The sequence below is a fragment of the Meles meles genome, chromosome 6 (assembly GCF_922984935.1).
Source record: "Meles meles chromosome 6, mMelMel3.1 paternal haplotype, whole genome shotgun sequence".
NCBI lineage: Eukaryota > Metazoa > Chordata > Mammalia > Carnivora > Mustelidae > Meles > Meles meles.
In genome coordinates this window covers 39036546-39062119 of record NC_060071.1, presented here as the reverse complement: position 1 = coordinate 39062119, position 25574 = coordinate 39036546, and the positions used below count along the sequence as shown (strand labels likewise).

The 25574-nt window shown below is 37.4% G+C and overlaps 1 protein-coding gene across 3 annotated transcripts in view; it reads right to left on the bottom strand.

Moving 5' to 3' along the window:
- The window catches only part of UNC13C (unc-13 homolog C), a 629711-nt gene that overhangs the window by 365972 nt on the left and 238165 nt on the right, over positions 1–25574 (bottom strand). For all 3 annotated transcript variants that reach the window (XM_046009970.1, XM_046009972.1, XM_046009971.1), the window contains exons 7-9: positions 13236–13314; positions 12101–12106; positions 10894–10965 (exon numbers count right to left, since the gene is read on the bottom strand). In XM_046009970.1, coding sequence (XP_045865926.1) covers positions 10894–10965; positions 12101–12106; positions 13236–13314 — 157 coding nt within the window. The remainder of the gene's footprint in view (positions 1–10893; positions 10966–12100; positions 12107–13235; positions 13315–25574) is intronic.

Genomic DNA, 25574 nt, shown 5'->3' with positions numbered 1-25574 from the left:
ATGGAGAATCTGAAAACAAAAACAAAAACAAAAACACAACGTGAAGCTCATAGATCCAGAGAATGGACTGATGGCTGCTAGAGGTAGGGAATGGTGGGTGAGGAAAATTCGTCAAGGAGGTCAAAAGGTACAAATTTTCAGTTGTAAAACAAGTAAGCTATGGGATTATAATGTACAGTATGGGGACCACAGTTAATAACACTCTATTACGCATTTGAAATATGGCGATCCTAAAAGTTCTCATCACAAGAAAGAAAAAACACATAACCATGTATGGTGATGGATGTTAACCAGACTTCCTGTGATGATTATTTCACCATATATACAAATATTGAATCTTCATATTGAACACCTGAAACTCAGATGTTATATATAAATTATACCTCAGTAAAAAAGTATATATAAATAATGGAGGTAGGAGATGAATAATTTATTAAATATAAGAGACCAAAAATAATATGAATTCTTTCACTGGAAGGAAACTTCCATCATTTTAATGTGAAAAGTTTGTTTGTTTATTTGTTTATTTTACCACTTGGGGTCAAGGTAGAGTTCTTACAAATCTGAGAAAGGCCATGAAAGATTAGAAAAAAGGGTTAGGATTCTCTAAAAGTAAGAGAGGTAAGGGAGTGATTATTCCTCATAAAGGGACTCTGTTTCACTGTCCTCTTGTGTAACAAAGCAAAGCCAGTCATGGAGACATGGAAAGTTGTAGCAGATGTAGTTAATAATAAAAACAATAATTAATATTTATTACATAATTATGTGTCAAAATGATTGAATTGCTTTCTATTTCTTATCTTACTGATCCCACCAAGAGTACTCTCGCAGTACTAATATATTTATTTTACATGTTGGAAATCTGATCTGGCAAGACGAAGTTGATATAGGCTACTACAGAAGTATTGAAAAAAATTTTCATATGTAAAAAAGCCCAAATGGAAAAGATTCTCCAGGTGTCTGTGGGGAAAAAAGAACTTACTGCCTGAATTGTGAAAGCTGATTCTGTGGAAACCCAAAGGTTGTGTTTGGGATCCAGTTAGACTCCATGGGCTACAAACTTGAAGTTTTCAGACCATTTTCAGACATGACATTTAGATTTGCCTTTTATTTGATGTGGGCATTGAGGGTAGTAATGAGAGGTTAAGCATTTTCAGATCATGTTTTTCTCTTTCAGGACAGAATTATTAACTTTAAAGTTTAAAGACAAAGATGCTACAAAAAAAAAAAGAACATTTCAGGCCAGTGTCTCCAATGAACATAGAGGCAAATATCCTCAACAAAATCTTAGCAAACTGAATTCAAAATACGCTCTTTAAAACCATGCCCCATGGTCAAGTGGTCAAGTATGATTTACTCCAGGGATGCAAGGTTTGTTTAATATTCACAAATCAATGTGATACATCCCATTAACAAAAGGAATAATAAAAACACGTGTAATCATTTTGACAGATGCATAAAAAGCATTTGACAAAATACAAAATCCACTCACGATAAAAACTCTCAACAAAGTGGGTTTAGAGGGAACATACCTCAATATAATAAAGGCCATATATGAAAAACCCACAGCTAACATCATACTCAATGGTGGAAACTGAAAGCGTTTCCTCTAAGATCAGGAACAAAACAAGGAGGTCCACTCTTGCCACTTTTATTCAACATAGTACTGGAAGGTCTAGCTGCAGCAATCAGACAAAAGAAAAAAAAAAGAAATAAAAAGCATCCAGATTGGTAAGGAAGAAGTAAGACTGTCACTGTTTATAGCTACCATGATACTGCATAGAGAAAACCCTAACATCTCCACCACAAAACTATTAGCACTGATCATTTGATAAAAGTTACAGGACACAAAATTAATAAACAGAACTTCATTGTGTTTCTATACACTAATAATGAAGTAGCAAAAAGAGAAACTAAGAAAACAAAACCAAGAAAACAACTAAGTAAACAACTGTACCAGAAATAATAAAATACCTAAGAATAAATTTAACCCAGAAGGTGAAAATCCTATACTCTGAAAACTGTTAAGATGTTGTTAAAAGAAATCGAAGGTGACACAAGGTATGGAAAGGTATATCATGCTCTGTTAGAAGAATATTGTTAAAATATCAACACTAGGGACACCTGTGGCTCAGTGGGTTAAAGCCTCTGCCTTCAGCTCAGGTCATGATTTTATTTATTTGACAGAGAGATCACAAGTAGGCAGAGAGGCAGGCAGAGAGAGAGTTGGAAGCAGGCTCCCTGCTGAGCAGAGAGCCCGATGTGGGGAATCGATCCCAGGATGCTGGGAATATGACCTGAGCCGAAGGCAGAGGCTTAAACCCATTGAGCCACCCCGGCATCCCAAATAAATAAAATCTTTTTAAAAATGTCAACACTATCCAAAACAAACTACAGATTCAATGTAATCTCTATCAAAATAGCATTGTCATTTTTCATTGAACTAGAACAAATAATCCCAAAATTTGTATAGCACTACAAAAGACCTCAAATAGCCAGAGCAATCCTGAGAAAGAAGAACAAAGCTGAAGGCATCACAATCTCAGATTTTAAGATAAACTACAAAACTGTAGGAATCAGAACAGTATGGTACTGGCATAAAACTAGACACAGGGATCAATAGAGTAGGGTAGAGAGCCCTAAAATAAACCCACACCTATACAGTCCATTAGTCTATGATATTAGAGGCAAGAATACCCAATGGGAAAAGTCAGTGTCTTCAGTAAGTAATGATGGGAAAACTGGATGATTACATGGAAAAGAATGAAACTGGACCACTTTCTTAGACCTACACACAAACTCAAAATGTATTAAAGACCTAAATGTCAGACTTGAAGCCACAGGCCTCCCGAAAGAAAACACAAGCATCAATTTTAACAACATGTTTATGGATATAATTCCTGAGGCAAGGGAAACAAAAGCAAAAATGAACTATTGGGACTACACCATAAAAAGCTTCTGCACAGCAAAGGAAATGATCAACAAAACACAAGGGCTACCTACTGAATGGGAGAAGATGATTGCAAATGACATATCTGATAAGGGATTAGTGTCCAAAATATATAAAGAACTTACATAATTCAACACCAAAAACAAACAATCAAATTAAAAAAACGAGCCAGTGGGGCACCTGGGTGGCTCAGTGCCTTCGGCTCAGGTCATGATCCCAGGATCCTGGGATAGAGCCCCACATCAGACTCTCTTCTCAGCAGGGAGCCTGCTTCCTCCTCTCTCTCTCTGCCTGCCTCTCTGCCTACTTGTGATCTCTATCTGTCAAATAAATAAATAAATTCTTTAAAAAATAATAAAATAAATGACCCAAGAATCTAAATAGACATTTTTTTCCAAAAGACATACAGACGGCCAACAGACAAATGAAAAGATGGCCAACATCACAAGCCATCAGGGAATACTAATCTAAACTACAATGAGATATCACTTCCACCAGTCAAAATGGCTAGTATCAAAAACAAGAAATAACAAGTGCTGGTGAGGATCTGGAGAAAGGGAACCAGCATTCACTATTAGTAGAAATGTAAGCTAGTGCAGCTACTGTGCACAGTATGGAATTTCCTCAAAAAATTGAAAATAGTAGTACCATACAATCCAGTAATTCCACTGTTGAGTGTTTACACAAAGAAAGTGAGAATGCTAATTGGGAAAAGATAGATGCATCCTTATATTTATTGTAGCACTATTTAAATAGTCAAGATATAAAAGCAACCCATGTGTCCGTCCATAGATGAATGGACAAAGAAGGAGTGGTACACACACACACACACACAATGGAATATTACTTATCCATAAAAAAGAATGAGATCTAGCCAACTGTGACAAAAGAAAGGACTTATCCATCATTATGCTAAGTGAAATATGTTGAAGAAAGACAAATAGCATACAATTTCACTCATATGTGGAACAAGCAAGCAGAGGAACAAAAAAAGAGAGACAAACCAAGAAACAGACTCTTGACTATAGAGAACAAACTAATGGTTGCCAGAGGGTGGGGGTGGGGGGTGCAGGGGAAGGAGGAAACAGGTAACAGGGATTAAGGAGGGCAGCTGCTGCAATGAGCGGTGGGTGTTGCATGGACATGTTAAATCACTGTATTGTATACCTGAAACCAAAATCATACTGCATGTTAACTGAAATTTAAACAAAAACTTTAAAAAAAGAACAATAAGGAAAACAAATGAACATTCAAACAAACAAGACCCATAAGGAGAATAAAATGGTGATTGCCAGAGTGGAAGTGAGTGGAGAGATGGGTGAAACAGATTAAGGGTATTAAGAAATACAAGCTTCCAGTTTACAATAAATATATCAGACATAAAAAAATACAGCATTGGGGGGCGCCTGGGTGGCTCAGTGGGTTAAAGCCTCTGCCTTCAGCTCAGGTCATGGTCCCAGGTTCCTGGGATCGAGCCCCGCATCGGGCTCTCTGCTTGGCAGGGAGCCTGCTTCCTCCTCTCTCTCTGCCTGCCTCTCTGCCTAGTTGTGATTTCTCTCTGTCAAAGAAATAAAAATTAAAAAAAAAATACAGCATTGGGAATATATTCAATAAATTGCAATAACATGTTTGGGAACAGATGGAGACTGCACTTAGCATGGTAAGTACTGAATAATGCATAGAATTATCAAATCAGTGCTAGACACCTGAAACTAATATAACGATGTTAATTATACTTCGGTAAAAGAAGTTGTACTTTCAGTAAACATTTAGGAAACACCCACATTAAAATCAACAGTATGGATCAATTTAATCCATTTGTTGAAGAAGAGGGAACATAAAACTCAATCTGCATGAATGAACCTTGTAAAAGAAAGGAAGAAGAACTTTTAAAAAGTAAGAGAACTAAGCTCAAATGCATTTTGGGAAGTATAAATTGAATTCACATGTAAAAAGGCAAATTCTCAGACTGAATTTAAAATTAAGCTATATGAGAGGGATGCCTGGGTGGTTCAGCAGGTTGAGCATCTGCCTTGGGCTCAGGTCATTAACCCCAGGTCCTGCTCCGCAAGGAGTCTGTTTCTCCCTCTGCCTCTGCCCCTCCCCCTTCTTGTGCTTGGTTGCTCTCACATCTCTCAACTAAGTCAAATCTTAAAAAATAAATAAAATAAAGTTAAACTACATGAGATACACAGAGTGTCTGGGTGGTTCGGTTTGTGAAGTGGCTGACTCTTGATTTTGGCTCAGGTCAAGATCTCAGGGCTGTGAGATTTAGCCCCGAGTTGGGCTCTGTACTGGGCATGGAGCCTGCTTGGGTTTTTCTCTCCCTCTCCCCTTTTCACCTCCTCTCCCCCTCTGGGGAGAAGAAGAAGAAGAAGAAGAAGAAAAAGAAAAGAAGAAGAAAGAAGAAGAAGAAGAAGAAGAAAGAAGAAGAAGAAGAAGAAGAAGAAGAAGAAGAAGAAGAAGAAGAAGAAGAAGAAGAAGAAGAAAAGCTATGTAAGATACACATAAAACACATTAAGAATTAAAGAAGGGGCTAGAGAAAGTTCTATCAAGGAAATATTGACCTTATTAATTTGGTAGAGCAGTATTAGTAGCATCGAGAAGATATTTTAAAGAAAACCCATTTAAGGGCACCTGGGTGGCTCAGTGGGTTAAAGTCTCTGCCTTCGGCTCAGGTCATGATCTCAGGGTCCTGGGATCAAGTCCCGCATCGGGCTCTCTGCTCAGCAGGGAGCCTGCTTCCCTTCCTCTCTTTCTGCCTGCCACTCTGCCTACTTGTGATCTCTCTCTGTCAAATAAATAAATAAATTCTTAAAGAAAAACCATTTAAGAAATTAATAAGATTATTAGCAAAGTTGAAAGAAACGATTTATTTGGAATATAGAAGTCCCAAAACTTATGTACCCAACAAAAAAAGCTCATATGGGATATCTACAAAACTGATTATGAAAGCCATAAAATGGTCAATTAAATGTTAATCACTGAATATACAATATACAGTCTATGTGCTCTGAATACAAGGTAGAAACAACAATAAAGGTCATATGGTTTGTCTTTGGGAGAATAAACACTCTAAATTGAGGAGTCAAAATAATAATTGCACCATTTATTAAATCATTATTTTCCTCTTTCTAAAGCTGTTACAGATACACAGATATATGCATTATTTCTTATGTTGTAAATATTCTTTTGTGTATATGCAATAATTAATAAACATCAGTGAACTATATATTCAACTCAGTATGTTAGAAAAGTAGCTTCAGGGTAAATACAAAGAGGACAGAAGATGAATCTAAATAAGAAAAAAAAAAAATAGAAAACAATATGGAATCAACAAACACCAGAGACATCTCTTGGAGTACTGACCAGAAGAAAGAAAGAAAGAAAGAAGACAGACAAATAAGATGAAAACAGCACGAACTTTTAAATCATGAACAATTTGTTGGAATTTGAAATTTTAGGAAAAAAAACCAATGTTTTGGAAAAAATATAAATGACCAAAATTGACTCAAAAACAAATGTTTAGGGGCTCCTGGGTGGCTCAGTGGGTTAATCCTCTGCCTTTGGCTCAGGTCATGATCCCAGGATCCTGGGATCAAGCCCCACATCAGGCCCTCTGCTCAGCAGGGAGCCTGCTTCCCTTCCTCTCTCTCTCTGCCTGCCTCTCTGTCTACTTGTGATCTGTCTGTCAAATAAAATCTTAAAAAACAAAACAAGAACAAAACAAAAAAAAAACCAATGTTTAAAGAATATGTATGGGATCATTAAATTGTTTGAAAGTAGTCAAATAACCACCCTCAAAAAAATTACAAGATGGTTTTTGAGATAAGTTTACTCATCTTTCAAGGCATAGCAACAATTTTACACAAATTATTCCAGTGGGTGATAAAAAAGACAGTTTCCCAACTTATTTTACTAGTTAACTGATGCCAAAGTTGCTCAAAGACACAGGAAAACATATGCCATGGGTGCAAAATCTTACATAATTACAAGGCCAAGAGTTTCAGTAACTTGCCCAAGTTCCTACAACTAGTCAACAGTGAAGCTGGACCTACAACTATCTCAAGCCACAGACTGTGCTCTTGAAGGAGGATAGAAACAGGACCAAGAACAATACTCGCAAGCAAGAGAACAATATTTAAATGTGTGGATAGATGGATCCTCCCACCAGTACACACTGGAAGCTGACCCTCAGCGGCAAAGGGGGCAGGGAGACACTGGACTCAGCCCCTGCTCTGGATACCCCATTGCGGCATACCCCAACTTCTCTTGACTACCACCTGCTCTGTCTGGGGAGACACATTCCTTTTTGATTCTCACAAACTGCGAGATAAGCATTATTACTTTCATTTTACAGATGCGATGAACGAGTCTCGGGGACACAGAAAGTATTGAAAAGAAATGACTTTTCAAAGGTAATAAGAGGTAGAGCCAAAATTCAGATTCAGGCTCTTATCACTTCAACTCCCAGTTAAAGAGAAGTCCAGACTGCCTGCATATTGCGAGCCTGCAGCTTCCTGACCGAACCCCAGGCACCAGACAGGTATGCTGATCTGCTTCCTGCTTCCAGGCACCTTTTTAGGATTATGCTAGGAACAGGGCCCAGGTCTGATCTAATGATTCCCATACATAGTTCTTGTAAGTCCCTTTCATCAGGCCTGATCCTGATCTTGTTATTGGAAGGAGGACCTCTACTCTCCTTGAAAACCAAACTTGATTGAGAATTAACACTTCCTGGAAGCAAGCCATTAGACCAGCCCCTCGTGGTAGTTAGATATGAATTAACTATATAGAATAAATGGGGTTCTAGAATCCCTTTCAGTCTTGGTGATTTGCATTCCTCACTCTACTTGAGTTTCCCATCACCTTCACCTGACACTGTCAGTTTAAATACTCCCATGTTAGAAACTTCCATTATGACCTGTAGCAATATGGCATGCAAAACATATTAGCTCAGCTCCCCTATGACCAGATTATCAGCCTCATGATGGCAGGGATTTATAGCAGGGTTGTTCAAGGTCTCACCTCCAGAATCTGATACAATGCCTGACACAGTACACACTCAGTTTATATCCGACTTATGAACAGTTCTACTTGGATTGCCCCCTCTGCTGGGGGCTACACATAGGAAACTATCACTCCGTGATAGTAGTATAGTGTCCGGAAGACTACTATTAAATGGGGACTAGAACACTACCCCTTCCTGAACTATTAGGCCAGATAGAAATGTTCAGAAACTATGGTCCTTAGGGGCTCTTTAGACTGAGACTTCCAATCTGCCCCAGTAGCTCCCGGTGGGTGAGGCGGAACTGGTGATGGCTGGGCTACCTGGCATGCTTCCCCCACTGTTCACAGAGCATCATTGGAGGCGGTGTCTGCTAGCCCACTGTCACCTTACATCAGACTTTAGAGCCCTTCCCTGCTGTGCAAGAGCTGACTGGACGTTTTGCCATACATCTCTTTAATTAAAATAGATCTGCTACATTTGATATTTTCCACATGGCCAAGCCGTTTTCCTTCATGTAAAGACACACATTTCATGCTTTCACATTGAGGGTGCCTGGGAAGACTTTCAGCATGGAAAAGTGGACATTATTTGCTTCAGCATTTGCATTAGTTGTCCATGTAATGACTTAATGTGACAGCTTGTTAACAGTGACATTTAATATGCCAGTTGTGCCGAAGTCATCTTTCATTTACTTTTTGAGACATGGGCCCCAGGGAAATGGGCTTTTATGAATTTTAGAGGGAACTGATGGACTCCATTTATCCGCCCAACACCCACAAAGAAAAGTTTTTTTACATAGGTCTTCTGAAACTAAAGAAATACTATGTATTCTTAAGTGGATGAAAAGTAGATCAATAACTAATTTAACCATAAAGCGAGGGTATGTTCCCTGTTCAGGACCTCAGAAAATGGAGTAGCATTCTTATTTCCATCTCGTTCCTATTAACTTTTCAGAGGAATGAGTATTTGTGGCTTAGACCAAACACCATATTTTAATTTTTTTTAAAAATATTTTATTTATTTGAAAGAAAGAAATCACAACTAGGCAGAGAGGCAGGTAGAGAGAGAGGAGGAAGCAGGCTCCCCTCAGAGCACAGAGCCCGATGCGGGGCTCAATCCCAGGACCCTGAGATCATGACCTGAGCCGAAGGCAGAGGCTTAACCCACTGAGCCACCCAGGCGCCCCTAATTTCTTTTTTTAAAAGGGAATAGTATAGGAGTTTAATCATAAAAGCCCTCAACCTTGATTACTCCCTCAAAAGAAAAGATGAGATACTTCAAGAATAGGCAAGCATGGGGTGCCTGGGTGGAAGCCAGGGAAGCAGGGAGCCTGCTTCCCCCCCCCTCTCTGCCTGCCTCTCTGCCTACTTCTGATCTCTCTGTCAAATAAATAAATAAAATCTTAAAAAAAAAAAAGAATAGGCAAGCACTATGGGGGTTTCTCATACACCAGAAGATGTTTAATTTCTCTTGTATCCAAGCTTTACTCAAATAGTACATAGCATCGTAAAGCTACTAGATAAGGATAAGACCCTTGGGAAAGCAGCCACATTTTTTAATCCTTGGGCATAATAGAAAATGTTTTAACTTGTTATAACATCCAGATGTTCAGATGGGCATATACTGTAGCACAGATGTGCATGGGGAGTTGGGGGAGTTTGCTAATAGAGACCTAGGAAAGGTTGGCTTTTGGGTGGAAGAAGACAATGACAGGAAGAAGAAAATACAAAATATACATATAAATAATGGTGTTAAATGCCAAGTGTATGGAAATTTAAAGCAAGTATTACTACTGGCAAATTTTTATTCTACAGGAAAGATGAAGCCACTAAAATTGCTAAAATTGGAAGAGGTAGATTATATATGAGTTCTCCTAAGGGAGGACACATAACTTGTCTCTATTAGTAGCCCAATAGAGTGGCTGGGCAGGAAGGAGTTACCAGGGCACAATATCCACTGCATATTAGAATTGCCTGATAGTTTTTTTTTTTTTAAACCCTTGTACACAGACTACATCTGAAGTCAATTAAATCAGAATCACTAGGAGTGAGACCCAGGCATCTGCATGGTTTAGAGCTCTCACAGGTGATTGTAATGAGCCAAATTTAAGAATCCCTGACCTAGATATCTGCAGCCTACTTGTATTTTCTAATCATGTTGGTTCTTTCAAAGTATCTACCTCATACCAGACTAAGCAGAGGGATCAAAGTATTTACGAAGAAAAACAAACGATATGGTATTACACTTAAGAATATCAGCCTCTAAAGGAAAGGTTTATGCAAAATAACAAAATTAATTGCTTACACAAATAATAAAAACAGCACCTTGCATTTATTCTTTTCTATGATACTCTAAGCTATGCCGAGTGTTAAACTCATTTCCCCTCCCTTCATAATTTGTCTTATTACCTCACTAGACAGATGAGAGAAATCAGACTCAGAGAAATTAGAAAATTTGCCAGGTAGAACAATGCTAGTTTTAGCTGTACAGATGGGACTCGCCTTGAGCAACCTTCATTCATGTCATACTACACTATGGAGGTTGTGATTAAAGGCTAGAAGAGCCCAGAGGAGGAAACTTAAAATTCAGTCAGAAGAGGAGGAAGCCGTCTGGTGTCAGCCCCAGAAAGGAGTCAAAACTTGAACCTTACCAACACATAGTAGGACTTTTCTCAGGGGGAGAATTACAGATAAAACGTGTGAGGATGGACTAGCATTTGTAAAGATGGATAGGCACTTGGATATTGGATCAGCAGAGGATCATCTGTATGATAGTGAAGCTGAGGTACTGAGGAAATTTGTTTAGGGTCAGACTATCCCCATGTTCCCAGTTATTTCTGGAATTTTGGGATCAACATCACGACTGAGTGGCTTGATCAGAATCACTCTCCACTGGACTTTGATCAATACATAATAATTGACTCTGCACCTACCAGTTCCTCATTGTTTAGTGATGTCCTAATCACCATAGCCAGGGAGAGTCCAGATTTCCGGGCAGCCAGAGTCTAAAATAAACAGAATTAGGAGTTATTGGCACACCACGTGGCTGTCATGAACACATGGCTCAGCACCATGTGAAAAAGTACGAATACCGACGGATCATTGCTCATGTTTTAGTCAACAGGGACCTGCCATTTTGAATAGTCGGCAAGTTCATCCAGAATGTGGAATCGTGGACCATCAAAGCTGAAAAAGGAACTTTCTATTGTTGAACCCAACCTCTACACTTTGCAGATGACAAAACTGAGGCCCAGAAAGGCAGGATGATCAGCTCCAAGTTTCCAGGCTAACAAGAGGCTTCTATAACTTTGTTTTTCCCAAGGTTATCATGATCACATTCCTTCATAAAACATGGGCACTGGTACAGAGCCACAGGCTCTGTGTGATGGCCGTGAAGCACAACTGAGGTTAGATGAATCATGAATTGTTCACAATTCCCCAGAATATTCTTTCATACCTAACCAGGATAGTTTTTCTGAGTATTCACTTTATCAACTGAAAAGCATTATACCCAGATCGGTTTTCTTAATGCAGTGCTGCTAAATTCAGTGATTTTAACTAAAAGTCAAGTCCATTAGTTCCCCCACCATAAAATAGAACCATTACATTGCTCCTACCGGAAATGTGTCTGATACAATGCACTCAGCCGTGCTGTCAAGAACTTTGGAATCAGAAGTTTTACATGGAAATTTTCAGTATGTTATTCCACTAGGAGCAAAGGGAAGACATAGTGGTATTCTGTACCTGGTCTTTTAATCTATCTGCGTGGAGGACAAAGCCATAAACTTAGACAAAAGTTCAGCACAGTGCTGAGTGAGGAAGTCACTGTCCACTCATCTCCACCCTGACTGTGTAAACCTATATAGGGATTACCTCTCCAAGGACTTACCCAAGATGATCTTCCAACTCTGACAACTATTAGCCTTAAAATTATGTCTGTATTCTATTTTAGTCTGTTTTGACACCTGTCGTATATATAATTTGGTGTATCTTTCAGACTGAACTAGAGGTTAAATACTTGGAGAAACTAAATTTCTTATTCCTATGTCTCTTTTTTACTTCCCATCTAGACCTCTTTCATCCCAAGAATAAGTACAGTGTATATTAAGTATAGAAAATATTAAATTGAAAATCACTTACCATAGCCTGAAGATTCCAAGTGTCAGAGGAAACAAAGCATAAAAAATTAGAAATAAGAAATGTGAGAAGAGTATAATGATGTTAAAATAAACTTAACACTTTAAAATAATGTTCACACTATAATGACATAAAGATGAGTTGTACAGACACGTCATGCTTTTCAGTATAAGATCTTTCCAATCAAGATTTTACCTTTCCTAATTTAAAGCCAAAGTGATGGTTTTCACATGATGGTTTTCATAGCAAAATTAAAAATTGCTGATATAAGAAATTGTGTACAATGTTGCAAAAGGGAAATTTCTATTTCTCTTAGATAAAACAAATTTTTGTGTCATAAACTACTAAGAATATGCTTCCAGAAAAAAATGTGAAGACAACTGAGATAATAAAAAACAAGCTGGTAGGCGATTTGTTTTTAGAATCTAATGCACACCATTATAAATTCTTTGCATCTTCATGTGGTCCCTGTGTATTTTGTTATAGGAGAGTTTGAGTTATTGAAAGTTATGTTCTGGCTTTATAAAGTTTTTAATAACTTGGGAGTCATAGATTTCCTTAGACAGTAGAATCACTTATTAATGTGACTAGATTTTAAGAAAATAAAGAACTGGTTAATATTATCTGCTTTTTAAAGTAGAAAAATTCACTGGGTTAAGGTGAGGAAGTCAATCAAGACTGAAAGTGTGCATTAAGATTGTGGTCATTTGCAACACTGTACATATCAAAGCCTAGCTGCAGCATCTCACTTGGCATGCTGTGTGACTTTCTGCTCAATTATAGTGTGATTTTAACTCAGTTTGTCATTTCAACCAATATAAAAAGCTGTCAAGGGGCGTCTGTCTGGCTCTGTAGGTAGAGCATGCAACTCTTGATTTTGGGGTCATAAGTTCAAGTCCCACACTCGGGGCGGGGGGAAGGAAAGCTTAAAAAAAAAAAAAAAAAAGAGCTGTCAAAGGTTGGAGTTCTCTCATTCATCTAAAAGATTTTAAAGAAATCCAATACTTGGTAGAATCCAGCATCTTATATATTTTATTCTATGAAATACAGGCAAGGCACTTAATGAGAAGGCCAAAACGACAGCTAATGAAGAAAATGGGGACACATGCAATCAGAGAATGAAACAGGAGTGACTTACCACATCTCGCACAATAGGCAAAGTTTTTTTCCTGCGAAGATCTGGCATACTGTCAATGCCATAAAGTCCTCGGCCAGCCCTGAAAGGAAAAACAGAAATGATTCCAATGGGAAACAGACTTCCTTTAGGGGGAAAAAAAAAAATCCCTATTCATGGTAAAAAGGCTGTGAAAAAGATGAAATGTATACCATGCTTTTCAACTGGCTCACAAAATAAGAATGATCCAGCCTCTAAGAATTCACCCAGAGAGAAGGAGAAAGACTCTAGCTACCCAAGTGCTCACTTGTATTCTTGGACGGTTCTATACACTGAAACTTTAAAATATGCCTGGCTTGGTTTGATACAGTTTTTCTGTCAATATCACAGAGAACATTTAAAGAAATTGTTTCTTATATGAAACTTTGTATCTCCAGGAAGAGACAGAATGAAACCATGGTCAGTGTAAAGTATAAGTTTGGTTCTCAACAGTAAAATAGTTACCTGTATTTGTAAAAGTATCATTCTTTTCTGATGTGTCACAGATTAAACCCCAAAGTGGTATCTCAAAGAGCCATAGCTGCATGTAAAATATGTGTGGTAACCCTTATAGCAGAATTTTCACTTACTTGAATTTATCCCACGAAAAATTGCCAATAAGAGATTGATTTATTGTACAAGGATATTCACTGTGACATTTATTTTTGTAATAGCAATAAAAGTTGGATAACCTAAATATTTATTGAATGAATGATATTATCCAATGGGAAGAACATAATAATCAAAGTAAATGAGTTAAATATATATGTGTATAAATGACAAATATTCACAGTATGTTAAATGAAAAAGTTTGCCTATTAGTAAATTTAATAGAATACATGTGTGTGTGTTTACATATGTACAGAAATATCTAGAATGATATTCATTAAATTGATAACCAGAATTACCTTTGTGGACTGATACTGGGTGGAAAAAAAAAAGGGGGGGAAGAGTCTCACTACGTTATAAATTCAGCAATAGCCAACGTTTTTCTACTAAGCATTGCCGTTTCTGTAATTTAAAATAATCTTAAAATATATTTTTCTTTGTTCCTCAAAATGTTGAAAATAGAGCTACCCTATGACCCAGCAATTGCACTACTGGGTATTTACCCTAAAGATACAAACGTAGTGATCCGAAGGGGCACGTGCACCCAAATGTTTACAGCAGCAATGTCTATAATAGCCAAACTATGGAAAGAACCTAGATGTCCATCAACAGATGAATGGATAAAGAAGATGTGGTATATATACACAATGGAATACTATGCAGCCATCAAAAGAAATGAAACCTTGCCATTTGCGATGACGTGGATGGAATTAGAGGGTATCATGCTTAGTGAAATAAGTTAATCAGAGAAAGACAACTATCATATGATCTCCCTGATATGAGGACGTGGAGATGCAACATGGGGGGTTGGGGGTAGGAAAAGAATAAATGAAACAAGATGGGATTGGGAGGGAGACAAACCATAAGTGACTCTTAATCTCACAAAACAAACTGAGGGTTGCTGGGGGGGAGGGGGGTTAGGGGAGTGTGGTTGGGTTATAGACATTGGGGAGGGTATTTGCTATGGTGAGTGCTGTGAAGTGTGTAAACCTGGTGATTCATAGACCTGTACTCCTGGGGATAAAAATACATTATATGTTTATAAAAAATAAATAAAAAATAAAAATATATATATATATTTATCTTTGTTTATTAAAATGAGTTCAATACATTGAATTTGATTTTTGTTGGATCTGAGCTAGTCATTTTATATCACCAAAAAGGTGCTCAAGTCACTGATGAACAGCTTCTCCTATGCTTATCTGACCTACAAAACTCCTGCTTAACTCTGGCTTAGAGTCAACTTTTTTCACTGGGAACACACAATTGAAAGGCTGGGCTATTAGGTAGACAGCTCTGCTACCATAACAGGCCACAACAGCATCTCATAGTCCAGTTTTTCTGTGACACAGAGATGCCCCTTTGCTCCTGCTGCTTAGCTTAATTATGGAGAAGGTTTGCCTTATTGGATTTTTCTTAGTAGCCATGGTCTTAACTCTAATACTTCTAGTTGCATCGATCACTAGCTTGATGATCTTGAATAATTCACTAAATTATCATAAAACTCATGTGAAATAATAGAAGTATTAATAAGGATAGAATGATAATAAATAGTAATGTTATAACATGCATGATTCAAAGTGAAGATCAAATCCAGTAATACGTGTGAAGTAGGAAAACCACTGCACACGTGTAAGAAGGATATCACTGGTGAACAAATTATACTTAAGTTCATGAATTTCAGCAAGAAGTTACCTTTAGGTTAGATCACAGAACACAGGAAAAGGGTAACAGTGGGGCAGAGCTGAAGACAGATGAGAGAAGAGCAACAGAAGAAACAACAGGAGGGGAGATAGCACGGGTGCAAATATGTGTGGTACAGATGACACTTGAGATCCTGTCTACCATGGACTCTGCAAGAGTTTACACAGCCTCCATCATTACCTAGAATAAAGCCAACTGACACTCTCTGGGCCAGTGGCAGTGGTTGTCATGATGACAGTCAAATATCAAGACTGAGATCGCAAAAAACAATCATTAGCAGTATGCCCTTATGAACTATAAGAAATACCAACATCAAATAGGGGAAAAGGGAAATTAACTCTTTTTTTCAACACCCATCTTAAGAATGTGAGCCAGCTACTCCAAAAGTATAACTTCTTGCTTCTCTCCTATTCTCTTTCCATAGTCTTTCCCTCTCCCTACCAGTTCATGCTTGATTCTGCTGCATCCCAAACATCACATTCATAGGAAAAGGGCTATGCTAGTGGGTTTCTAGAAGGACCTTTTTTTTTTTTAAATTTTTTATTTAAATTTATTTATTTATTTTTCAGCGTAACAGTATTCATTGTTTTTGCACAACACCCAGTGCTCCATGCAACACATGCCCTCCCTATTACCCACCACCTGGTTCCCCCAACCTCCCACCCCCGCCCCTTCAAAACCCTCAGGTTGTTTTTCCGAGTTCATAGTCTCTTATGGTTCACCTCCCCCTAGAAGGACCTTTTGAGTTTCATTTGCTCCAATATAAGACTCTGATTCCAAGTGGTTTCTTGTGAAGAAAACTAATAATGACATAAAGTGTAATTAATAAATGTCTTTCCGTCACATTACATGGCATTCATACTAACTAGCTGCCTTCGAGTTTTCTGAAATGTTCTGTCTGCTAAATAAGGTGACTTTAATAACTATGTAAAAAAAAAAATTCAATTGTGGTAATGATTGACAAAGTGATTTATAAACTACAAAACGTAATATATAGATGGGTCACTTTCTTTAATGATTTGTTTTCCCTCTCACAAACTTAATTCAAATTCCTAAGAGCACCTAGAATTTTGAGCAAACTTACACACTCAGTAATTCATTACACATACATATTTTCTTGGGTCTTACACTTTACTCCTTAGCTTGTTTCATTAGAACAGAGAAAGCCAAGGACCCAGGCCAAACCTAGCATTATAGAATAATGACCCCAAGTTAGAAGACCTGAATCCAAAATTATCTCTGTCCCGAGTTTGTCATTAATTTAATCAAACCCATATTTCATAATTTGTAAAATTGCTATGCAATAAAAATATTTGCTTAATCTTCATAATCTTAAAAATATTCAAAATCATGTTGTGTTTCCTTATACTTATACCTTTTCATTATTACTATAAGACATTTGTATAAACATATACTTTCATTTTCTTATTCCTCAAGTAATAGTAAAACTTTCATTGCAAATCTGAGCTTTAGAAAAGGTTTCCCTAATGGTCTTACCTCAAGAGTGGAGAAGTGCTTAGTAAATACTATAGAGGTCCATACAAATGCAAAACATTTTTGTAATATTTATTGAAAGTGTTCCTAACCAAGAGACATCTGGGAGAGATTAAATTTTAAAATTGTGAAGACCAGAAGTATCAATAGATAAATAAGTCTTTGACCTTCTAGGCAAGAAGTCAAGTTCAAGGAGATCAGTTAAAATCTAGAAGAAACTAGCTAGGCTCAGGGATGAAGAACTCAGGGAGAGTCATCAAGACAGGCAACAGCAGACAAGAAACTCCAGGGGTGAGATCTGATCCTAGGGAAGAAGCGGTCTGATTTCAGTCCTTTTTGGTACAGCTGATTTGATTAACAGCCGTTGCTAACCACCCGCAGCAAACTAGTTAACAATCATTAATATTTATTTGGTACTTACCAGGAGCCAGATGTAATGCTAACAAATAGAGTCAAACTTTACATATAGTCCTCATTTTATTCTCAAAAAAAAAAAAAAAAAATCAGTAAAGTAGAGGCACAATTATTCAAGGAGGAAATGGATGAATGAATTGTTTAGAATCATTCTTATAATTAGTCTAAATCATAGATAGCAGTGTCTGGATTTGAACCCAAACTCTAGGGCTTATCATATCCTACTGCTTATATGATTGGATCATCTCATATTTACAACAATAATATGAACCAAGGATTAAATTAATCCTTCCTATTTTACTTTTAATGAAACAAAAGCAACTTACCAAGGCCTAGAAGTCTATGGCAGGGCTTGATTTGCACTGAAAGACAGTCTTACCTGGAACCCCATGTTTCATTCATTCTTCCTAAAAAAGGAAAAATGTATGTATGTGTGCCTATTATGTGTGTGTGAAAATATGTATGTATATGTGTGTACATGTGTGTATATATACATATATATATGTATACACACATGTAACGGGCACACATACATACATCTTTCCTATTTTAGGAAGATATAAAATGTCTATCCCAGTTACTCTAGAGTTGTTACCATTATTTGAAATGCTTTCACTGTATTCCAGGACACTATTATCTTCATATCAGAAACCCTGTATCACTGAATAAAATAGTCCCAATCCTCCCCAAGCAGCTCCTCTTCAACTATTTAAGAGTTCCCCCTAGGAAAAAAGAGTTCTCCCTAGACCACAGGCATTACAAATGAGATGAAAACATCAGATCTATAGAAATATCTGGAAAGTCAATCATCAAATAAAACAGAAAAAATGGGTGCCTCGGTGGCTAAATCAGTTAAGCATTTGACTCTTGATCTCAGCTCAGGTCTTGATCTCCAGGCTGTGAGTTCAAGTCCTATGTTAGGCTCTATGCCTATTTTAAGTGAAGCACACTTTAAATAAATAAATAAACAAACAGGATAAAATTTAAAGAATGACAAAATGGATACAATTTCATAAACTGTGATGTAGTCTAGTTTATTATGTCTTATATTACATAGTTCATATTTTTCATACTTTTATTTCCTAGTTCTTTGGATAATTAAAAGTTTGCTGAGTTTAATAAAATTGGAGATTTTACTTTGACTCATTCAGTTAACCATCTTGTTATAGAACAAACACAACACAAATTATCTAAAAGACATATAATCTGTAACTGTTAACCAATCTGGTATCTAAGGTAGAAGAGGTAAGGTTTATTTTAATATATTAATAATTATCTTAATCCAAAATTGGTGATAATACACTGACTATACATTGATTGGAAAAGAAATCTGAGAAGTGTGCTGTTTCCATAAGTGTGTAGCTGATGGTTAATTGGCAATATTCATAGACTATCTAATATCCATTAGAAATCAGAAAATTAGTACTCTCTTTATATGCAAAGGAGTCATTAAATTAATTGACCATAAGCCTAAGAAAGAAAAAAAAAAAAAACAGATTACATTAGTTCTGTTTATTTCTGTGTTTCCAAGACAATTATTGAGCAAGACTATGTAATTAATCTTTTTTAGCATTATGGAACACTAAGGCAATGTAAAAGATTAATAATGAATCACTCTAAATCCCTCTCCTATAATACAGCTTTCTTCTTTCAGAGTTTTAGAAAACAAATCTTTGTATTTATTTGGTTACTTAATGGTAAACATACAGTAACTTTTTTTTTTATTACAGTCATATATTTTACATACATTTTAACAATTAGCCTGATGATTATTATGAACTTTATTTACCTGCTCTGTATTAGAATCCATTATTCAGGATATTCTCCATTCTCCTTTTTTTATCTTTTTATTTTTATTATTGTCAACACTGAATGAGCATTTGTGTCTATGTAATTGGATAGTTCACTCCCCACATCCAATTAATCACCAATTTCTAAAGATTTTTTGATATTATATTTCATCACAATTAACACACCATCTGTCATAAGATATAGCATTATATATTTATATGTTGGGGAAAACCAAATTAATCTCTGACACTGTTTTCTTAGCAAGTAGAATTTAAATTGTGTATTTATTCAAAGGATCCTCCTAAACTGACTTCATCTATGCCACAGATTTGTCATATTATCATTTCTCTATACATGAAAATAAAAATATAAACAAAATAAATTATTATTCCTTAAGTTTCTCAGTCAGAGTCCAGCTTTTTAAAATTACTCTTCAACACAGAATTGTCAATGTCTTGGCCTGTGTCCAAATTATGGTCTTTTAAGCCATCAAGAGCAATGGCAATGTAGCATTTTATAAAATGGCACTTCATTACTGTTTCTTTTATTCCAAGAAGTGGGGAGCTCTGCTGCAGATACGGATTTTGGTAGGCTCTCAACCTCACCTAAAGCTTCAAAGGAGATTAACAGGTCTCCTAGTCTTCCTCAAATCATCCTGAGTTTTCTCCAGACTAAAACATTAAGAAAATGCAATTATCCAGCCCATACCATCTGCAAGAACAAAATCACAACACTTTCCCAGGACACTTTTAACTATGTTTATAAATGTACAGACAATGAAACTCTTGTAATTGTAATCATTACCAATATTTTTTAAGATACCATTGATTAGGTGCATCTTGATATTTTACAATGTATAAAAATGTATATTGTAGGATTGATAAAATATAGTACTTTTGGCATCTCCCTCCTGAACCCCCACACTGATAGTGCTCTATTTCAGGCCTTACTATTTTAGCTCATCTCTTAGATTTTTTTTTTTTTTGCCAGCTCATTTTTTTTTAATTGCCAACAGTTCTTTTCCAGAATACAAATCTAAAGATATCTTTTTCATATTCAACATCCCTTACTGCTTCCAAGATAGAGAACAAATTCCTTTTCACTTCAACAAGGTAGGACTGCCCCTCCAATCCCCTCTCCTCTGAGTTCTCCCTCTAATTTCATGTTCCAGTCGTCCTGAATGCCTTTGTAGATCCCCAGATACCACACACTCTTTCCCCTTGTCTGTTTTCACTCCACAATTTCCTCTGCTGCTACTGGCCTCCTTGCGAGCAGCACAGGCTCACACTTATCTCTCTTAAATAAAATTTGAATGCAATTTTAAGGTACCTCCTCCCCATCTCAATTAACTGCGCCTTTCTATAAGCTAAACATCGGGGATTCTCAGTAGGAGGCACTGGGTCACGAGTGGACGAGGAGAGGGGGAAACCATGACTCCTGGTCTCCAGATGGGCTTCTCAGCAGCTGTGTGGATTCAAAGGCAAATATTTATTGCTAATAGAGGAGGGCATACTTTTTAGGTGAACTGGAGCAGAAATGCTTTTTAATTTTTAATTCCAGTATAGTTAAGATACAGTGTTATATTAGCTTCGGGTGTACAACACAGTAACATAGTCCCATCCATTACTCAGTGCTTATTATGATAAACGCACTCTTTGTTCTCTTCACACACTCCACTCCTCTCTGGTAACCACGAGTTTGTTCTCTACAGTTAGGACTCAGGTTGTTTTTGGCTTGTCTCCCACCCCCTTTTTCCTCCCTTTATTTCTTTAGTTTCTTGAATTCCAATATTAGTGAGATCATATTGTATATGTCTTTCTCTAACTGGCTGATTTTGCTGACTGTACTCTCTAGCTCCATCATGTTGTTGCAAATGGCGAGATTCCATTCTTTAGGCCTAGATGATATTCGTGTGTGTGTGTGTGTGTGTGTGTGTGTGTGTGTGTGTGTACACACTACATCTTTATCCATTCATCTACCAATGGACTCTTTGGCTGCTTCCGTAATTTGGCCATTGTAGATAATACAATTGTAAACACAGGGGTGAAGCAGAAAAACTTTTGAGAATAATTGTTCTAAGCCTTCTGTTATAACCTCTGTAGAACTACTTTCTATTTGTTTGCATGGATGTCCCCACTAGAACATATGTTTCAAAAAAATGACAAAACTTAGTCATCTCTACCGCCCTTGGGCTAACTCTGGCATGGAGCAGGGAGAAATAAAAGGTAGAGGTTCAGGTGAACAGGCCTTGACACCAGAGAGATTAGCCATTAAATAAACCATCATCTTGACTTAAAAATTAAGATTCCTATCTTTGAAAGAGTACCTGGAAAGAGCAAGACCAAAGCGTGAGGACCAAAGAGAAAGTCAATGACCTCACACTGAAGTGAGTTAGCTGGCAAGAGCTTTCTCACTGGAAAAGATAGGAGTCTGGGTGCCTGGGTGGCTCAGGGGATTAAAGCCTCTGCCTTCAGCTCAGGTCATGATCCCAGGGTCTTGGGAGCTCTCTGCTCAGTGGGGATCCTGCTTCCTCCTCTCTCTCTGCCTGCCTCTCTGCCTACTTGTGATCTCTGTCTGTCAAATAAATAAATAAAATCTTAAAAAAAAAAAAAGACAGGAGTTTTGTTACTAGACCAGTAAATATTGTTTTAACTTTTATGAATCTCAGTTATCTTATATGGAAAATGGAATAATGACTGCCTCTGTAGCATTTTTGGGAGCACTGAGATATTATATTAAAGTAGGTTATCTATTATTGGTAGTAATTATTATAGACTTGTGTCGGCAGGGACATTATTGAAGTTGATCAAATATATCCTGCCTCACTACTGCCCTGGGCCTGTTTATAATCCTCCAAACTAAGGAACAGATTTGTAGCAGAGTTCCTGGCACACAGGAAATTATAGGTAGCTATCTACTTGAAGAATTAAAGAAAAAGAAGGGCAAAAGTCAAAGTTGTGGCTATACTCTACGCTGTACTCTGAGCTCTATTAACGTTCTCTTCGGACTCAGTTTTGGTCTAGACTTCTTTCCTATGCCAATCCCTTTTGTGTAGCATCTCAGCTCTGGTGATGATGGTTGTTGGCTGAGATCATTCCTTGCCCCACACTCATCAACAATCCTGGTCCCAGCTATTCAACTTCCTATCAGACAAGGGTCTCACAGATGCCCCAACCAAGTCGCTTTTTCCCCCTGTTAATTCTAATCTTTGAAAAACACTACTTTTATCTTCTCTATTTTCTAAGGCTTCTCTCAAAATGGAAATAAAACTCAAAGCACAAAGCTCCTCATCAGTCCTAACTGTTCCAGTCTCCTCCATCTTCTCATTACCTCCCGGCTTCTCCTAACTGTGGCCATAAAGCAGAATGTTTGTCTTTACTGGAATCACAGAGAGTCCTCTACACTACCCTTGATGGACCCTTTGGCAGAAACTCTGTTAGACACCAACATGCTCTCTCTCCATAAAACCATTACAGCCATAGTTCCTCTTGCCTTGGAGTGATCACTACCTCTCTTGGTTGAGCAAGAGATGAAATAATTGGCTTGAGTTTAGAGGACATGGCTGTATGACAAATATATAAAGTTTTGTACAGTGGGACAGTACCATTAACATCCGAGAAGAGGAAAATGAGATGTAAACAGGGTACAGAATATTCATATCTTCTTTCTCTCCCTCTCCCTGGCATGTATTAATAAAACGGTGAACTGTCATGTTGAATTTGCCCATCATTTTTAAGCGGTTTTTCTTCCCCGTGGCTTGCTTTCCCTCTTTTGCTCTTTCTCGAATTCAGGCAGTAAATTTGTATACAAAGTTATTTCACTGAAGTAGGCAAGAGGCATGTTTATTCTGCTGAGTGCCTGGAACACAGTGGGTATCAATAAATAGTTTTTAAATGTTCTTGAATATTTCCACAAGCCTATCAGCACTTTTAAGCCAAGACATCCATTTTAGGATCAATTATTCTCTCTGCAAATTTTTTTGGATGTCTCATTTTTATTTCACGGTTTTTAATACTATCACCATTTGGCTGGTCCCAGAGGTTTAAAATCCTAAATAACAGCTAATCTGAGTTGTAAGCCTCAAGCGATGTAAGAAATGGCATGTTCCCACATTCTTGTATTTTAGGGCTATTGAAACTGAGCTGCAGCTGACTGGCAGAAAGCTAGAAATACTTAGGGCTCCAGATCATCACTGCAATCCTTCCTTCTCTGCTTCTAATATACAAGAGGCATCGATATTTGTTAGTATTTGTCCATTTTCTTTCTCATCCCAGTCTCTCTTCTGTCATCCTCAGAGATCCTCTTCTCAATTACAACTTCCTTTATATTTGGATCGCCCCAGTTTGGTCAGAAGTCTTCTTGTTAGGCCGAGAATGCTTTTTTAATTTTTTTTTAAGATTATTTATTTGACAGGCAGAGATCACAAATAGGTAGAGAGGCAGGCAGAGAGAGAGGAGGAGGAAGCAGGCTCCCTGTGGAGCAGAAAGCCTGATGTGGGGCTCCATCCCAGGACCCTGGAATGATGACCTGAGCCAAAGGCACAGGCTTTAACCCACTCAGCCACCCAGATGCCCCTAGGCCAAGAATTCTTTTCGTGGACCTTGTAATGACCAGTCTCCCCATCTGCATTCTCTCCCATCTTCCATTCATCTTGAAAAAAACTCCTGCTTCCACCTTCCTGTAGTTCATGCCCATAAGACTAACATGACCAAAGGATGTTGGAAGAAGACCAGTCTGGCAGTGCTGTTCATGATGGATTGATTAGAGGAGGGGTAAAGGAGACAGATGGTCTAAAAAGATTGTTGAAGTAACCTAGGTTCTTTAACGGATTCCTTAATGAGGGCCTTGACTTAAGTGGTTTCACCATTTTCTTTTCCAAACCCTTCATTCTGCCTTATGAACTCTGGTAGAATTCCCAATTCAAACCACTATAATATTTTAAAGTACAAATGGCCTCATTGTCAAGGAGAGTCTTTGTATCCACTAAATTACTTTCTCCTTTTCTGGGCATTTGACCTCTTAATGCTCCATAATGCTCTCTAACACTTTAAGCAGGCTCTTTCTTTCAAACCCTTGTTCCTTTGAAACAAGGTTTCAGAAGTGCTGACTACCTCATTATTTATCTTTATATTATTTTTTTAAGCTACTGCCATTTTTAACTATTTAAAGAAATAAAGGGGATGTGAAGGATTTACTATCCTGGTGTAACATTTTGTACTCCCAGTGATTAAAAATATTTTTTTATAGCAGAAACAACCAAATGGTCCTAGGTTTTATTACAATGAGTTTCAGGAGTGAAAATGTAAAATACAGCTGTAAAAACATTCCCCTGAAGGTTTCTCAATGTTAGGCTTGAGGGAACAATGTCAGGTGTTGGGGACTAACTTCTAACAACTCAATTACAGTATGTACCTTCCAGGGCTCATTTCCTTAACAGATTGTTTATCAAGTGGACAATATAGCCTTTCCTGGGGCTTGCAATTCCCTGTAACAAAAACCTTTCTTCTTCCAAAACACTGTCTACAGCTAAATTAACCTCAGACATGATGCCAAGCTACAGAACAGAAAATACAAAATTCAGCCCCAAACTTTCTCATAGTTCAGCACCCATTATTGTTGGAAAAAATTTCCATTTAATTAGAATTCATGCTACGAAGGGTCTCAATTTAAAGTGTTAGTTTTTAAACTCCTAAACCATGCTTCTGTGGCTCAAAGCTGCTACAAGTATTACATTGTGTGTATTAATGCTCCTCGTTTTGAAGCTAATTTTCTTAGTAATCTCTCTGTGGAAAATCTCTGCATCCATTTATACATAGTTTCTAGCTAGTTATTCATAAACGAATGAAAGACCAACTTATTAATATGCTTTACTTAAATGCCATGACATAGAATCAAACACGCAATAGCAAAGAAGCTACATTTATCAAAGCTGAAATCCTAGATTCCTTTTAATTATACTGTTCTTTATACATAGGCTGCATAGTTAATCCCCTGAATTTTTTCACAATCCTTCTCCTATCACTAATGAAAATTAGTAGACCCTGCTGGCAGAGACTAATGTCATTTGCTGTTTGCCTTTCATAGCCCAGGCTTATTATTGACAATCTATTCTGTGTCCTTTTTTTACTATTTCCCTGAACAATGCCAACAGAAACACAAAGCATGACCCAGACTCTAACTGATAATAAATACACATTTAACCCTGCGGTCCAAATTTGATACCAAGAAACGCCCTGAAACCCTGCTCACCTCAAAGGGTAAAGAAAGATGGAGAGAGAAGAAAACTGTGCACCTTGGGAAGTACTCCAGTCA